Here is an 18767-nt window from a genome sequence, read left to right on the forward strand (position 1 = left end):
ATGTGAAGGGGGAGGAGAATTGACACGTGCGTCACGTTTAGTCAGTATAACAGTTCCGGGTAGGATGCACCTGTGTATCCTCGCTTATGACTCCTCAGGAAGCCTCCTCACTCCTCTATCCTCGACTCCTCACGGTGCAATTAGAGAATTGAGATGTCCTTCAAGATGGCTGAGCTCGATCGGTTTCCGGGTCATAGGAGGGAGGACGGAGGAGCGAGGAGACGAGGAGGGATATTGAGAAGCACCCTAGTCTGGTTGAACCAGGCTAACAGAACATAAACAATGCCATTGAACTGAACGGACTCGCAAATTTGGCTGATTATTTCTGCTGAAAAATGGTCGAGTTTTGGTCTGTACTAATCGGTCGCATCGGGAAAATAGCTTTTAAGTTCTATAGACTGCCAAAAGTTAAAGAGAAGAGTGCAAAGAATGATGTAAGGCGTTTGTGGTTGAGAGAGGCACAGCATCCGCTCATCAGTCAAATGTGTAAATGAAGCTTTGACTATGGCTAAAATGTTAACGTATTAACTATGGCTACATTCACACTGTCTCTGACTCTCTCCAAATCTGATTGGAATTTGATCTAAAATGATGTCCACACTCAAGGAAGAATTGAGTCATTCCGACTTAAATTACATTTAACTAACTTGAGTTGAATTTTGTATAACTTATAAAGAAAAGTTGAAATTGCTTAAATTATTTGGTAAAGTAAATTATCTATATGGCAATGGTAACTGGCAAATGGTATGTCTTTCTTTATTTGACTCACAGCAGGTCATTGTGTTATTTATATTTAACATGTAAATCACCTTTATAGTTTCACTGTCTTTTGTTAGACGTAGGCTATGTCTATTTCAGTGCACCATCATCTGCTTCCTCCCGTTATGAGAAAACTTCCTCTTTTCTCAGTGAAGTGGTCAGATATATTTCCTCCCGACCCTTAACCTACTCATCACGTGTGTTTAGACAAATCGCACAAATTCGTATGAGTGAGGTTGTGAGATAGCATTGAAGAGTGAGTCTCTCTGTGAGGAGCTTCATGAGGGCCAGAACACACACCGACTGAAGTCACACACTCATGTCAGCGTCTGAAACTTCATCCACACTCTTCTGCTGCCGTTGGGCTCTTCTGGAAACTGGACTTTAGAGAAGAAATGATGCTGATCTTTGGACTGATGCTGCTGCAAACTGCTGCATGTGAGTCAACTTTATGATAATGTTCAATTTTGAGACCTCTCTGAAATTAAAACACTGTAATATTACATTAGGAGTGTTTCCAAAACAGCCTGCAGTGATCTAGTCTTATAGCCAGTTTCACAGACAATGTTAAGTCTAAGTCCCAGACTAAAATGCTAGTTTGAGCTGTTTTAACTGAAAGCAATGCACATATGGCCTTTTTTTGTGTCAACATGAGGCTTGTTTATTAAAGCTATATACTTGTTCTTTTTTTTAACTAAATCCTAATCTTGGCGTAATCTAAACCTCGTCTGTGAACCAGGCCTTAGTGTTTTCTGGTCTGAACAGTGTGTAGTGGAGTATTATATGTCAAAAGGAAGTGTGTGAGTAACATTAACAGCACAGTCTGTGTTATTCGGCCATACCAGAAAATACAAATAGCATCCACTGATTCATTAAAACCTAAAATATTACAGTTGCTTGAGCACAATTTTGAAAACAGGGCCTGGTTTGTAAAAACACTACACAGCATTAGCACAACCCTACACCAAAGTAGCACAACAATTTTGTCAAAACTATACACGACTTCATAAAAACAATATTTTATTACCCTACGAAAGAGACACATTTCATTTGACTTCAATCTTTTTGATTGAACTCATGATAATTGGCTCATATGTGAGGGAATTTGACAGAAATTGCAAGGAAGTGACATCATGATATACTGTACTTCTGTGTCTGATGTATTCAAGTGTGTTTAGTGTTTTGTAAATCACTGTGTGTATTTTTTTGCAAATAGTGTGAAGCTGACAATAGTTGTCCAAATCTAGCCTTGTGTTTTCCTCCTTGAGTGCAAGCTTTTGCTAATTGTGGGAAAAGTGTCATTTTAGTGTGAAAGCAATCATAAAAAACTGTTACACTGTTTTAGTTTGAAAACTAACCTAATGTTTTATTTTAGAAAGTTTACTGTATAATCACTGTAAAAAAAAATATGTTCACTTAACTTACATTTTTTTAGTTTTTTTTTTTTTTGCTTTGACTCAGTTCAGTTTTATTGACTCAATCTTATAAGTATTTTCAAATTAAAAAGTTGAGTGTTTTCAAATTAAAATTATTTTCAACTTAAAAAGTGAAGTTGACAGTTAAAATAGTTGACCCAACAACTTATTTCAAGTAACATAGACTTGCAAAGTTTATTTCTAAGATGATAAGTTGCATTTTCAAGTTAACTGAACTAAAATGTATGTTCATTAAACTTAATTTGGCATTTTCTCTCAACTTGCACATTCAACAAAATAAATAACAGATTTTACATACAAACGATTTTATTGTTCTTTACAAATCAATCAAGAATTCTTGTTTTCACACCATTTCACATTTCTGCATGCTTTTCTTCATTGACATCTCTCTCTCTCTCTCTCTCTCTTCACTCTCTCTCTCTCCTCTCCCTGTCTAACTTCCGGTTCTTCTCTCTTTCCCTAATGTTCTCAGTTTCATACAGATTCATGTCTGTGTCTTTGTTCTCAAAGCTGTAACAATAAATGTTGCTCCATTAAATGCTCTCAGAATGAATGTGTGTCATGCTGATGATAAATCCGATATGCTCGACATCTTTCTCTGTGGACGGCGACTCAGAAGTGATTCTCATTGTTTACAAGCAATTGATAAATTGCTAATATTTTAAACTGTATTTTAGTAAATGTTCCTGATTGTTTTTAGACCTGAACGCTCATGAGCAAAGATGAAGCAACTCAAATCACTCAGTTCCTGCAGAACATCTGCCACTGAGATGAACATAAACGAATGAGTGAATGAATGAACGGAGAACTTCAGGTGTTGAAGACCTATGTTCAACATAGGACAGAAGACTGCACTTAAACAATTTCATGTGTTTGATTGTGGATGATTTTAGGAGCATTATATGAGAGCTGAGATCAGATCAAGAGTCTGTCAGATACAGTACGCGTCTCCCGTTGAACTATGTGAAATGTGTCTGATTGTAATTTTTGATAACAGATCTTTATTGACGTGTGTGTGTGTGTGTGTGTGTGTGTGTGTGTGTGTGTGTGTGTGTGCGTGCGTGCGCGTGCGTGTGTGCGTGCGTGTGTGTGTGTGTGTGTGTGTTGTTCTTCAGGTTTGGAGTTTACCTGCAGGTTTAATCAGTCAGATCCCTGTTACGCTGCTCTGGGACACAAACTCAATCTGCAGATGCTGGATAATAGAATATATAAACTGAAGATAATAAAGAGAATAAACAACCAAGATGATCCAGTTTGTAGAGTAAAGAATGACAATAAAAGTAAGATCGAATGTGATCTTTATAATAACAGACCTGAAGTGACATTCATTAATGGGACTCTGATAATAAACCGTGTGATCAGAGAAGATTCAGGGAATTACACTTTACTCATCGATCGCTCAGACGGCACAGTAACATTTGAAGATCTTCAAGTGAAAGTTGAAGGTACAGTAACTCTCATCAGACTCATCACAATCTCATGATCTCCAATGATCTCACTCATTTCATCAAAACCAACTGCACTTTGTTTTCTATTTTTTATTTGTCACTTATATATCTTATGTATTTACTTAAAAAACAATCCATGTGTGTTTGAATGTGTCTGTCATGTGACTGTCATGTGTCCCGCCCTCCAGCTCCTATTGGCTCAGGGAATGTGTCACTCACCTGCTCCTCCAGTGGGGGGAAGTCCGTGTCCTGCTCTTCTGACGGGGATTCGCTCATCTACAGCTGGACTCTGAATGGAGATCCACTGACGGATGCAAACACCAACATTCATCTGAATGAGACGACTGAAGGAGTCGTCATCTGTAATGTGAAGAACCACGTCAGTCAACAACAGAAGAACATTAGTCTAGACTGTCCTGGTGAGCTTTTCATTCATAAATCTCCATGTATTCACTAAACTACAGCAACAAGAGTGATGAAGAGTGAATCTCACAAAACCTGTCAAGAACATGTCAGTCACATTTTAGTCAGACACAGCAACACCAGTGATGCAAAACACCCAGTTATCTTCAATGGACACAGTTCATTCTTGCAACATTTCTGGCTGAAAATGAGTTTATTTCATCCGATCTCAGCAGTAGTTTGTGTTGACGTGTTTTTAGTTTCGCTAATTCTGCAGTGATGTTTTATTACAGGAACAACTACTGTAGCGGTGACCTCTCGTTTGACCTCTACACTGGCCAGTAGCACACAGACACCTGGACAGGGTACAAGTTTGAAAGAACACGCTACAGAAAACATGATGGATTGGTTTTGTTTCTGTTTTCACATCATTTCACATTTCTGCATGCTTTTCTTCACTTACATCTCTCTCTCCTCTCCCTGCTTTTTTCACACATTTACTGTAAATCCACCCTTTTCCTCTCTCTTTCCCTAATGTTCTCAGTTTCATACAGATTCATGTCTGTGTCTTTGTTCTCAAAGCTGTAACAATAAATGTTGCTCCATTAAATGCTCTCAGAATGAATGTGTGTCATGCTGATGATAAATCCGATATGCTCGACATCTTTCTCTGTGGACGGCGACTCAGAAGTGATTCTCATTGTTTACAAGCAATTGATAAATTGCTAATATTTTAAACTGTATTTTAGTAAATGTTCCTGATTGTTTTTAGACCTGAACGCTCATGAGCAAAGATGAAGCAACTCAAATCACTCAGTTCCTGCAGAACATCTGCCACTGAGATGAACATAAACGAATGAGTGAATGAATGAATGGACAACTTCAGGTGTTGAAGACCTACATGTTCAACATAGGACAGAAGACTGCACTTAAACAATTTCATGTGTTTGATTGTGAATGATTTTAGGGACATTATATGAGAGCTGAGATTAGATCAAGAGTCTGTCAGATCCGCGTCTCCCGTTGAACTCTAATTCTGTGACTGTTTGTGAAATTTGTCTGATTGTAATTTATGATAACAGATCTTTATTGACGTGTATGTGTGTGTGTGTGTGTGTGTGTGTGTGTGTGTTGTTCTTCAGGTTTGGAGTTTACCTGCAGGTTTAATCAGTCAGATCCCTGTTACGCTGCTCTGGGACACAAACTCAATCTGCAGATGGTGGATGATAGAATAAATAAACTGAAGATAATAAAGAGAATAAACAACAATCTAGATAATCTATTATGTAAAGTCAGGAATGACAATAAAACTGAGAAAGAATGTGATCTTTATAATAACAGAACTGAAGTGACAGTCATTAATGGGACTCTGATAATAAACCGTGTGATCAGAGCAGATTCAGGGAATTACACTTTTCACATCGATCACTCAGACGGCACAGTAACATCTGCAGATCTTCAAGTGAAAGTTGAAGGTACAGTAACTCTCATCAGACTCATTACAATCTCATGATCTCCAATGATCTCACTCTCATGCAGACGAATCAGTGCAATCTATGAGAAGGTTTTTTTCGTTCAGCTCATTATTGAACATCTGGAAGAATTTCATCAAAACCAACTGCACTTTGTTTTCTATTTTTTATTTGTCACTTAGATAACTATGTATTTACTTAAAAAACAATCCATGTGTGTTTGAATGTGTCTGTCATGTGTCCCGCCCTCCAGCTCCTATTGGCTCAGTGGAAGTGTCACTCACCTGCTCCTCCAGTGGGGGGAAGTCCGTGTCCTGCTCTTCTGACGGGGATTCGCTCATCTACAGCTGGACTCTGAATGGAGATCCACTGACGGATGCAAACACCAACATTCATCTGAATGAGACGACTGAAGGAGTCGTCATCTGTAGTGTGAAGAACCACGTCAGTCAACAACAGAAGAACATTAGTCTAGACTGTCCTGGTGAGCTTTTCATTCATAAATCTCCATGTATTCACTAAACTACAGCAACAAGAGTGATGAAGAGTGATGAACAAGAGACATGATGGATTGGTTTTGTTTCTAATTGTTGTTTTCAGTGTTTTCAGAGCATGTCGTGTTTGTGCTGGTCTGGTGTTTTCAGATGATGTTTCTGTTTGGTCTGTTAGGAGGTTTTCACATCTACATTAGATGCACGTCAGGTGAGAGACATTTATGATCAGCTTTGAGGATTTAACATGCAAATGATAATGTGATGATAATGTGATGCTTTTAGAAAGAAAACAGGACGATCATAAACTGAGAATGAGGAGATTTAGAGAAGATCATGATCACACAGCAGAAGATTCACGAGTCCAGCAGCAAATCTCAGCACAGCTATGAGAAATCTCCTCCTTTTGCTTTCCTGTTTCTACGATGTTTTCAGGTGACGCCAACAATTGTGACAATTTCAGATGCCAAACCTATCCTATAATATTTTAATATTATGTTGTAAACGTTAAAAGCACAAGTTGTAATAACTGCCTAACATATACGCTGTGTCTGCTGAACTGAAAACATGAAGTTATCTAACTAACATGTACTATATAATAGCTGTATATTACTGTGACACACTCTTCTCTGGCTGAGAACAGAATATTTTTGTGACATTAAAACAAGTATTTTCTGTAAAGCTGCTTTGAAACATGTATTGTGAAAAGTGCTAGAAAAATGAACTTGAATTTAAAGCTGTTGTTCTTGATCGTGGCGTTTTGCTATCTGTGCTTTTACACTTCTGCTTGCATTTGCAGAGTTTTTTAAAGATGTTTAACACCTTTAGCCACATGCGTGTGATCACGGCCGCATTAACCATAGGGCTGGGCGGGGCTTAAGCCCCGGGGCCCAAGCAAGGAGGGGGCCCGTGATTGGCTGTGGAGCAGATACTGCAAGCCATCTGATTACCAAAGCCTTACCACGCAATAACGTCCCCCACAAATTATCCCTGTTATTTAGTTGCACTTTGCCTTATTCCATGCATTATCATGGAATCATTATCATAAATAGAGACGTTCGCAAAGACCCGCCTTTTTTAGTATGTGACGGGCCACGAGCCAGGCGGGTCTCACGAGTCACGCATATCATGTTCTCATGCGCTCACGCAGTGAAAAATACATCGCGGGGCAAAGACTAACGTTACACCGAGTGATTACGAGAGAGAGTTCAGAGTAGCTTACTGTTGATATGAAACAAAGTCTCAACTTTCAAATATTGTCATTTAAGTAATTTAAACAATACCGTTTTCAAGTTCATATCCACCGACGTTACTGACAGCTTTGTTGTCGGACAAAGTTGCTTATTCGGCGTTATGATTGGCCAGGCCACCTGTCAATCAAACCCCCGTGGGCAGCAGGGCAAAATTGAAACGTCAGGTTTTAATTTGATATGACAAATACATTTATTCTATATTTAACTTGTGAACGATCGACCTGCTGCTGCACGTAGGCCTATAGATGATGGCTGCCTGCGCCTTAGAATACATCAATCAATAAATTGCCTTTACTCTTCACTTCATTCTAGTCTATTCTTAAAACACAGCGTCATCATCGACCCCACAAACTTTCGGTAAGTTTGAATATTAACTTGATGTTGATGGATGTATAATTTTGCTTTTTGTGTTTGATTAAACTATTCGCCTAAAGGACTGGCGATAATACCGGGTTGCATATCCGGTAGAAATATTTAAATTTTGCTGCGCATCGATGTAGTTTATCATTTAAACGCGTTTTTAAACATTGTGGTTTGGATACCATTTATTTCAAACTGCTCAGGCACAGTGAGCAGCGGGAGAGAATTCATTTTGTAAATGCTGGTTTTGAGACCATGGTGAACTTGAGACGGTTTTGCACAGTGACAGACGCTGAAAGTGACAGACGCTGCTAATGCTGTCGCCATGTGTGTCAATAATGTTAATCAAACATCAGAAAGAAAGTAATTTAATGTTACTGTATTTGACTGAATTACTTTTGCAAAATTAACAAGAATGAATGTTGAATTTATAGTGAAAACCATGTAGGCTATTGTATATTTGATTACTTTATATAATATAATATTATTCAGTGCTTAAAGTCAATTTATTGTGCCTTTGTTCTATTTTAATTTGTGACTCTTGTCATCAGTAAGCTTGAGATTATTTTCTTAAGCTACTATTATTTTTTGGTGATATTGAAATTGGTCACAATAATTATGAAATTTTAGTCGCAATACATTTTGATATGATAAAAAAAATTGTGTTAAAAGTAACATAACTTAACTGTGAAGTATATCATAGATGGATAAAATGACTCGTATAATAACATTTAGCTCATGTAGTTGGTGACCTAACGTGGTGGGGGGGGCCCTGCAGTAACTCATAGCCCCGGGGCCCAGTGAGCTCTTAATACGGCCCTGCGTGTGATTAAGCTGACCTCGAGTCTACTGCGGACATGTTAACGTCCGAGAAAAATAAAGGCTCAACCCATAAATAGCTACTCTTCAGACTATGTTGTGCTTATTTACAAGTGCAGCAAAAGCCCAACAGTGATCGCAGGTATCGGTCTCTGAAGGAGAGTAATAGGAGTTACCAGATCAGTCAGCGAGTCATAAGAGTTGCGTAAAACAACGTAATTTATTTTTATTTTTTTTTAAATCATAGATATATAACTTGAACAATATTTCATAGATATATAACTTGTACAATATTTACACTGATTCATAAGTACAGAGAGGTTTTAAAGGGTTATTGTCAGAGGTATTTTGTACACCATTGGGGACATATGAATAAAACTATTGATTTTAGATTATTACCTAAAAAGTTACTTAGTCTCATAAGAATTGTAAATTGAGTCTTTATTGAAACTGTTAAGATTAGCTTTTTGGTACAGAGTTAAGTAAATGAAAATAAAACTGTTTGAAATGAAACCTTTTGTTGTCAAAAGAAGCTAGCTCAATTGATTTTTTAAATATTTATATTACTTTTTTTTGACAGAAAGTGCAGATTATTCCAATTTAAACATTTGGAATATTGCAATATTGGCTGTAGATCGATATTGCATGGTAAATAAATATGGTACTTGCGGTAAATCAAGAAAACGAGATTTAAACGTAAAGCTATTTAGCAATAACTCGTTTTCTGTCGATGAATCCAAACATTTGCTCACCTGTCTAATAAAACACATAATATATTAAAGCATATTTTGTCTATTCATGGTTTCAACAGTATAAAACCGAAATGTTGGACGGACACGATCCGTGTTAAAATGGCTTATTTCTCTAGATTTAAACATTCTTAGACACATTTGGGATCATGTTAGTAGCCTACACAAATCAACAAAATATATAACATTGTTCTAGTGATTTCTGGATGTTCTTCGATCCAAAAGTCTTACATAGTGTGCCTTTTAAATAGATATCAAATAATATAATACAATTTATTTTAGTAAATGAGTCCAGCTGTAACTCTACTTTCCTCCTATAGATGTCGCTAATAACCAGGAAATTGCCTGTCTCTGACACTTGAATGTTAAACATAAACTGGCTTATTACAGTGTTTATTTTTAAGTTTATTTAAAAATTGTTTTAAAACAATTAAAACAATTATTTTAAAAATTGCACTAAATATCTATCATCCACTATCTGTGTGTGGAACATGAAATTGCATGTGATGTGTGGAGTAGTTAATTTGCTAAACCTCAAACCTTCAAGAACACATGGACAAGTTTCGTCCGTTATTTTAGGGTATTTATTTATTTATTTTTGTCCCTGCGCGCCGGTCGGAGACGGAGTTCACTGCTGATATTCTGAGAGATACTCTGATATCTTACTCTGAGAGTAAGTTATACCCAACAGTTTTTTGAGTCCAGGAACATATACCGTGAAATCAAAATTGAACCTATTTACTTTGTTAGCGCATATTACTAGTCTTGTGGTGAACAATTAATCCGTGCAAGTGAATATTAAAAAAATGTTTTACCTTAGTAATCTTTAAAGTCCCCGTGAAATCAAAATTGAACCTATTTACTTTGTTAGCGCATATTACTAGTCTTGTGGTGAACAATTAATCCGTGCAAGTGAATATATATTAAAAAAATGTTTTACCTTAGTAATCTTTAATCAAAATCTGAAAAGTTACTTCCGGTCTGGAACGGTTTCTTTTTCTGATGACGTAGGTTTCACAGTTTGGGTGGGGAAACGCTTAACCACTCCCCTCAAACCGTTAGTTTGCTATGAGCGAGAGATGGAGAGGAGGAGCGCTAGAGTAAAACCCTGCCCTCTGTTCAATATTCCGTTTCACTTGGAAATACGTCACAGCACTGGAGAAAAATCGTTTGCAACTTCCGGTTCACGGGGACTTTAATCAAAATCTGAAAAGTTACTTCCGGTCTGGAACGGTTTCTTTTTCTGATGACGTTCACAGTTTGGGTGGGGAAACGCTTAACCACTCCCCACAAACCGTTAGTTTGCTATGAGCGAGAGATGGAGAGGAGGAGCGCTGGGGTGGACCAAGATGGCCGAGTAGGTAGACGCTTACTGTCGAGCTGTGCTACAGAAAATTTTGAATACGGGTAAAAACAACCTTTCTGCTTGGACCTTATAATAATTTGTAGTGCTTAACGCTAAAGGAACTTTGTGAAGAGGATTTAAACTTTTAGATGTCGACCCGCGACAATAAAAGACCGTTGAAAAACTCAAAAGCAAAGTTGACAATGCCAACAGGTGATGCTAGCCACGCCGCCTCAGGAAGAAACGAATCAGTTACCTAACGTAACCTCGGTTCTCTCTAGATGAGGGACCGAGTATTGCGTAAGCTAGCTTACGCTACGGGAAAGATTCATCGTTGCTGAGAAGTTGAAGCCAAAAAATTATTCCATAATTTTGTAATTATTGTCAACGCAGTATCTCTGAGGCAGACCATGAGCGGGGCTAGCTAGCAGCTCATTGGTTCGCTCAGAGAGAATGCACGAACCTATGGGAGAGCGGCGCTGAGCCCGCGGCCAATGAGCAGACGGCGCTCGCTCATTGCGTCAGAGCCCGCCGAAAGGGGCGTGGCTACAGTGTATAAAACGGGCTCTCCCAGGCTCGGTAGTTGATTTCTTTCAGCATGAAGTGAAACACTGATGGCGCAAGCACGGCCGGGAACGCAATACTCGTTCCCTCATCTAGAGAGAACCGAGGTTACGTTAGGTAACCGATTCGTTCTCTTACGAGAGGTTCTCTCGTATTGCGTAAGCTAGCTTACGCTACGGGAACATCTGGTCAACGCCGTGCGCGCTATGTAACCACTAAGCATCCCAGGGGGAAAACACCGGGGGAATCTTAAGCCTAGTTCACACTACATGATTTTAAAATGTTGGGCTGAACTGTGCAGTTCACATTACATGACTTGCTCTCAGTGAAATCATGAGTGTTCAAGTTGTTTAGCTGTTCACACCACACAACACAACGTGATTGATCCACAACAGGAGGTAACTCACTACACGAGTTAACAACGCACTGCATAGAGATACAACCACGATAGGATGATAAGAGCATATCATTTGTGACTCAATGAGAGCTGTTTCAGTACTATAGTACGGTCTAAATCCTGAAAATAATCAAACAAATAACGAGTTGACAACAACACGATTCTATCTGGTCTAGAAACCATGTTTTGTAACGAAAAACCACGCAATAAAACGAACCAGAAATGACGCGAAACTACAGAGAAGAACATAACACGCGAATATGGACGTCAGACAGAAACTAGTGCTGCACACTGTTTGCTCGACGATCTGCTCTGAGAAAAAAAATGCAAAAAAGAAAAAGTAAGATTTACCTGGTGTCCTCAACCCATGCGTTGCTATGATTGGCTGTACTCATGACATCACTGAGATTGAGTCGCGCGACTGCTCAAAATATCTAGCAGGCTAGATATTTTTCTGAGCTCGGTGACCTGTCTGCGAGCTGTCTGCGAGCTGTCTTTGATGCGTTGTTGGCTCTTTCACACTAACGGATTGGCGAGCGTTAATCGTCCGCTAATCGCCCGCGATTTGCACGCGATAACACCCTGACTTGTCGGCGACTCAACGATTTGCAAATCGGGCTTAAATCGGGCTTAAAATCACGTAGTGTGAACTAGGCTTTAAGCAATAAGGCGGCCAGCATAGCGGCCGTTATCATCTAATGCAAAACGCCCTTAAGGCGGCCGGCATAGCGGGCCGTGAACGTATACGCATAAGCACATAGGGGGAAGCACAAGGGGCGAACCGGTTGTGATAGGACTCCCAATAGTGCAGCTTCTTATAGGAGAGCTGTATAGTACTAGACCGCCAGTAATTTAGCCTGTAAGGCGGGAACTTCCAAGTTATAGAATCTGATAAAAGTGGAGGGGGAAGCCCGTCCCGCAGCCACACAAATGTCGTGAATGGAAATTCCGCAGGACCATGCCCACGATGAGGCCATGCCTCTGGTGGAATGAGCCCTGACGCCCAGCGGGCAAGGCAGGTCTTTTGAGGCGTAAGCAGAAGCAATAGCATCCACTATCCACCTAGACAGTGTCTGTTTAGAGGCGGCTAGACCCTTGGTGCGGCCGCCGAACGACACAAACAGCTGCTCCGAGCGTCTGAACGCAGCAGCGCGTGTAGTGTACACTCTCAGAGCCCGGACCGGGCAGAGGCGATCAGTGTCACTTTCACTATCGGATGCAGGCAGCGCCGGTAGAGAGATAACTTGCGCCCTGAAGGGGGTACCAATCGCTTTTGAAACATAACCGTGTCTAGGTTTCAGAATGACAATGGAGTCATTAGGTCCAAACTCAAGGCACGCGGCGCTAGAAGACAGCGGGTGAATGTCCCCCACGCGTTTTACTGAGGCGAGGGCAGTCAAAAAAACGTTTTTTAGCGAGAGGTATTTTAGCTCCACGGACTCGAGTGGTTCAAACGCTGGGGCTTTCAAAGCTTCTAGAACTATAGAAAGATCCCAGACCGGCACCGTGGGGGGGGCGAGGGGGGTTCATCCTTCTGGCTCCCCTGAGGAAGCGGATGATTAGCTCGTCTTTGCCCAAAGACTGGGCGCGCCGGGGTTCAACGAACGCCGCGACGGCTGCCACGTAAACCTTTAGAGTGGATGGGGACCTGCCCTTATCCAGCATCTCCTGAAGGAACACGAGCAAAGACGAAACCTCGCACGTCCGTGGGTCCAAGTTTTTGTCGGTGCACCATCTGGAGAACACAGACCATTTTGCAGCATAGAGCTTTCTAGTAGAATCCGCTCTGGCGTGTTTGATCGTGTTCAGAACTCCTTCTGGCAAATCGACGAGTAGTCGTTGGTCACCCATGCATGAAGCGCCCAGCGCTGTGGATGGGGATGCCAGATCGAGCCGCAAGCTTGAGTGAGGAGATCTGCTCTGATTGGAATGGGCCACGGGGCTGTCCGTGACACCTGCGTGAGCTCCGGGAACCAAATCTGATTCTCCCAGCGCGGGGCTATGAGGAGCACCGAGTGGCGTGAGTCCCTGATTCTCTGAATGACCTGCGGTAGCAGAGAAATCGGGGGAAAAGCATAGAGCGGGCGGCGGGGCCAATCCTGGGCTAGCGCGTCCTCGCTCTTTGAAAAGAATATCGGGCAGTGAGCGTTCTCTTCTGACGCGAAAAGATCTATGCTCTGCCGAATAGGCGCCACAATGTTTGAACTGTTTGAGTGTGCAGGGACCATTCTCCAGGGGAGACAAGGTTCCTGGACAGCATGTCTGGACCGTCGTTCAGATGGCCCGGTACGTGCGTCGCTCTGAGCGAGAGCAGATGACTCTGGGACCACAATAGGATGCGGCGCGTCAGATGAAAGAGATTCTTGGATCTGACCCCGCCCTGACGGTTGATGTAGGACACCACGGCCATATTGTCTGAGCGAATCAGGACCGCGATCATTTCCAGACAGTTTATGTGTAGGGAACTCTCCTGGCTCGACCACTGGCCGGCGGCCGGTGAGCCCTTGCAGACCGCACCCCAACCCGTGTTGGATGCGTCTGTCGAGATGACTTTTCGGCGAGAAAAGGTTCCCATGGTAACGCCCCTCTGAAACCAATCGGTTACTGACCATGGTTGCAGTGCAGTGGTACATGTCTGTGTAACCTTGATAATCTGGCGGCCCGTAGTCCACTCGCGGTGGGATACGCGGCTCTTTAACCCGAGTTGAAGGGGGCACATGTGCAGGAGACCCAGCTGTAGCACAGCGGAGGCTGAGGCCATATAACCCAGCATCCTCTGAAAAGACTTCAGGGATGTGTGGGTACTCATCCGAAAAGAGGCGGCTAGACGCTGAACACGGCGCGAGGTAGATCATTTAAATACTTTCCTTGCCTTAAACATAAAACAAATTAGTTCATATTTGTTATATGTTGTTATGTCATTTTCTATTGTTTCACTTAATGCCAGGGGGTTGAGACAAATTTGTAAACGTAAAGCCTTATTTTTGTATGCAAAAAAAATTTAATCTGATTTTTCTTTCTTTCAAGAAAGCCATTCAGTAGCTGCTGATGTAAACTTCTGGAAGTCCCAATGGGGTAATGATGCATGGTATTCGTATCGGTCAGAGAGGTCAGCTGGGGTCACAACTTTGAAAGGTTCTTTTAATGGTACTATTCTACATTCAGATTGTGATTCTTTAGGCCACTATATTTGTCTAGTAATTGATCATAACCACTCTATCTTTATTGTTATTAATATTTATGGTTATAATTCCAAGCCTGAAAATGCTAAATTAATTGATTCTATAGATGCAAGGTTAACTTTTTGGCTTTCCAATTCATTTATCTTAATTGGAGGTGATTTTAATATTACATTAAATAATTCAATTGATAGGTGGCCCCACGTTTCAAATTCCAGAGATAATTTAAAAATGAAAACTTTTATGGAAAAATTTAATGTAGTTGACATTTGGCGAGAAAAGTTTCCTAATAATATATCCTATACTTGGAGCAACAGTTCAGGTTCAAGGAAATCTCCAATAGATTTTTACTTAATCTCTAATAATATACCGAAAGACAGTGTAACAGTCAATATTCTTACAACGCCACTTACTGATCATCAGGCAATTTATATTAAGTTCCAACTCTCTGCTCATAATAACAATAGATCCTCATACTGGAAATTGAACAGCTCACTCTTAGGACATAGCGCAGTAAAATCAGAAATTAAGCGGTTAATAAAGTTATATTGGGATAAGGCTAGGGAAAATAACCTGTATTCGGCTAATTGGGAACTTTTTAAATTTGAAGCAGGCAAATTTTTAAGGCAATGTGGAGCTAAAATGGCTAAACTTAAGGCAGCAGCCGAAGAAAAACGAATTGTTCAAATCTCTTCAATATATCAACTACCATCAGATGGAGTATCAGAGGAGGATAAATGACATCTGAAAGAACTTCAATGTCAACTCGATGAATTATATCGTGGAAAAGCTGAAGGAGCTTTTGTTAGGTCGAGAAAAAGATGGATAAAATATTAAATTAAAGATTAAATATAAACGGCACTGTCACTGTTGATGCCCAAAGCATCTCCCATTTTTGTTATGTCTTTTATTCAAAGCTATATGAGTCTAAATACAATGCAGATATAGCGACTAAATTTATCAATTCTATAAATAATGTAAAAATGATAGAACACACTGATAGGGTTTACTGTGACAGTCCACTTACAAAAGAAGAGGTTATTGGAGCTATTGCTCTTCTTAAAAATAATAAATCACCTGGCAACGATGGTCTAGTATCAGAATTCTACAAGTCATTTTCTGATCTACTAGCACCTTTCATGTTAAAAGTATTTGTCGAAAGTATTGAAAGGAGTACTCTTCCGTCGAGTCTCACGCAAGGCCTCATCACTCTAATCCCAAAACCTAATAAGGATCCGCTTTTTATTGACAATTGGAGACCAATATGTCTTTTAAACAATGACTATATGGCTTTAGTGTTGGCCAAAAGAATAAAAGATGTATTAGATGGTATTATAGACGAAACTAAGTCTGGTTTTATGAAAAATAGGCATATTTCTAATAATCTCAGACTTGTTTTTGACATTTTGATACTCCGATCTGATACAGGATGACTCATTTATCCTTCTCTTAGACTTCTACAAAGCCTTTGATTCTATTGAGAATGAATTCATATTTCTCTCTCTTAAAAAATTTGGCTTTGGTGATATGTTCTGTAATGCTGTCTTTGCCCTGTGTTCAAATGCTAATAGCTCCGTTAGAATGAAAAATGGTACAACGTCAAGATTTAATCTTAAACGTGGGATCCGACAAGGATGCCCAATCAGCCCTTATTTGTTTTTACTTTGCATGCAAATTCTTGCCTCTCACATCTCTAATAGCATCATGAAAGGTATTAACATAGCAAAGAAATACGCATCAGCCAACTAGCTGATGATACGACAATTTTTCTTAAGAATGCCAGTCAGGTGCCTATTGCCTTAAAAATTATTGAAGAATTTTCCACAGCTTCTGGCTTGACCTTAAATTTAAGCAAATGTCAATTATTACCTGTCAAAGATTGTAAGGATCAGAATATTTGTAAGATTCCAAGCCGAAAGGAAGCGGATTATTTAGGCTTAATCATTTGTAAAGATGAAAAGAGAAGAATTTTATTAAACTTTCCACCGCTTATTAAAAAAACACAAACCAAATTAAATCAATGGCTGCAGAGAGACCTAACCGTGAGAGGGAGAGTCTTGCTCTCAAAAGCAGAAGGCTTGTCTCGACTCACATATGCTGCTCTTTCTGTTCATGTAGACAACGAAACTTGTAAGGATATTGATTGTATGCTATTTCATTTTCTTTGGAAGAATAGAACACATTACATCAGGAAAAGTGTCACAATGAATAGCTATGAACATGGTGGGCTAAATGTGTTAGACTTTGATACTCTAAACAATACTTTTAAAATCAACTGGGCCAAACAATTTCTTAAAAATCCTGTTTCCATTTGGAATTTTATTCCTAACTTTATATTTTCTAGATTTGGTGGTTTGAGCTTCATATTAGGTTGCAATTACAATGTAGACAAAATACCGGAAAAGCTCTCTTTATTTCACAAACAAGTTTTGTTAGCATGGTTCCTCATATGGTTCCACAGATCAATAAAGAAATAGGAAGATATGCATTTCAATATAAAGCACCATATGATTGGAATAAACTTCCAATTTCAATTCGCTTTTTAACTTCTTTTCCAATATTTAAAAGTCATTTAGCTCAACATCTTCAGAATACATGCAATTGCTTTTGATTAGCATTATTTTATTTTATTATATTTATTTCTCACTGTAACTTTTTTTCTTGGCATGGTACATATATAGTTTTTGTCTGTATTTTGATGTTGTCTTGGTACAAATGAAATGATATGGTTTACTCTGTTTAGGGAGGAGTGTGTCACCTTTTGGGAGTCTTGCATGAATGAATGTCTTGTTTTGTTTTGGTTTATATATTTAGCTGTATAGCACTACTGCATAGCATTTTTTTTGTTTTTTTGTTTGTTTGTTTTTCTTGTGTATTTGTTTTTTGTTTTTGTTTTTTGGCTTTTTGCTATTTTGTTATGTTAAATTCAAGCTGCTGTAAGGTCAGTTTTTTTGTTTTATTTGAATCTAGAATCGAGGACCCCCTCGAAAACGAGATGGCTCATCTCAAGGGGCTATTCCTCTTTAATAAAAAAATGTCAAATAATATATAAGCACAATCTCCCCATATGGAACAACCGAGATATTCTATATAAGCATAAGTCATTATTTTTTCCTAACTGGATTGAGAAACAGATTATTTTAGTGTTTCAACTGTTCAATAGTGATGGACAACTTATGTCTTATACAGAATTTTTAAACACCTATAAGTTTCCAGCCACACCGAAAGAATATGCAATATATGATGCTATACCTTCTGGTGTCAGAATGCTATTTAGAAGTGTTGATTTTAATATCTCTTCTGTTCCTTTCTATAATCCAATCGATTCAGATATAGGTCAAATCTGTCTGACCTCTTCCAGAAATAACAATAAATATATATGGTCTTTGTTTCAGAAAGAAGTGATATCTATCCCATATGTTGTTTCATACTGGAATTCTTTTGTCAATGATATTAACTGGAAAAAAGTATGGACAATTCCCAATAAGTTTTTTATTACTAACAAAGTCAAGGAAATTTCTTTCAAAATTATCCATAAGTACTACCCTGCTAACCACTATATGACGAAATTCAAAAGGGACATTGATGTGAACTGTTCTTTTTGCGGAAATCACCCTGAGACCACCCAGCACCTTTTTTGGATCTGCACACACTCCACAACCTTCTGGAAGGACTTCTGCAGCTTTATTATGAAAGAACTTTACAAGGACTTTACATTGAAGTGGGAAAATGTTGTGTTTTGTTTTTTTAGAAAACAAAGTAAAGAAGATATGTTTTTTATTATAAATTTACTAATTGTGCAAGTGCAAGCTAAATTCTATATCCACAAATGCAAATATATAAAACAAAAACCGGCCTTTAAACATTTTTATTGTGATATGTTATCATATATAAAATTAATTAGTGGTTCTTTGAACAAAAAGGCTATGAAAACGAGAAATATTTGTATTACTTACAATTTGTTTGAATGTATGTGATACCCCCTGGCAAGGGTAATATTAATGTTTTATGCTTTGTATACTTTGTATACTGTTGTTTTCATTTGCAATAAAAAAAAATAAAATAAAAAATATCGCAAAGGAGGAAACAATAA

General features: G+C 39.1%; 1 protein-coding gene across 4 annotated transcripts in view; it reads left to right on the forward strand.

The window, feature by feature from the left end:
* Positions 1 to 251: 251 nt before the first annotated feature.
* The window catches only part of LOC120473215 (uncharacterized), a 39681-nt gene continuing 21165 nt past the window's right edge, over positions 252 to 18767 (forward strand). For 2 of the 4 annotated variants that reach the window (XM_089135060.1, XM_089135061.1), the window contains exons 1-6: positions 252 to 1197; positions 3311 to 3640; positions 3832 to 4062; positions 4339 to 4410; positions 5188 to 5520; positions 5771 to 6001. In XM_089135060.1, coding sequence (XP_088991186.1) covers positions 1155 to 1197; positions 3311 to 3640; positions 3832 to 4062; positions 4339 to 4410; positions 5188 to 5520; positions 5771 to 6001 — 1240 coding nt within the window. In that variant the 5' untranslated portion in view covers positions 252 to 1154. Of the gene's footprint in view, positions 1198 to 3310; positions 3641 to 3831; positions 4063 to 4338; positions 4411 to 5187; positions 5521 to 5770; positions 6002 to 6117; positions 6220 to 6293; positions 6690 to 18767 lie in introns of those variants that run through there. The other 2 variants (XM_089135063.1, XM_089135062.1) reach the window with 2 other exon arrangements.

This window comes from Pimephales promelas, chromosome 9, assembly GCF_988280905.1.
Source record: "Pimephales promelas chromosome 9, fPimPro1.hap1.1, whole genome shotgun sequence".
NCBI lineage: Eukaryota > Metazoa > Chordata > Actinopteri > Cypriniformes > Leuciscidae > Pimephales > Pimephales promelas.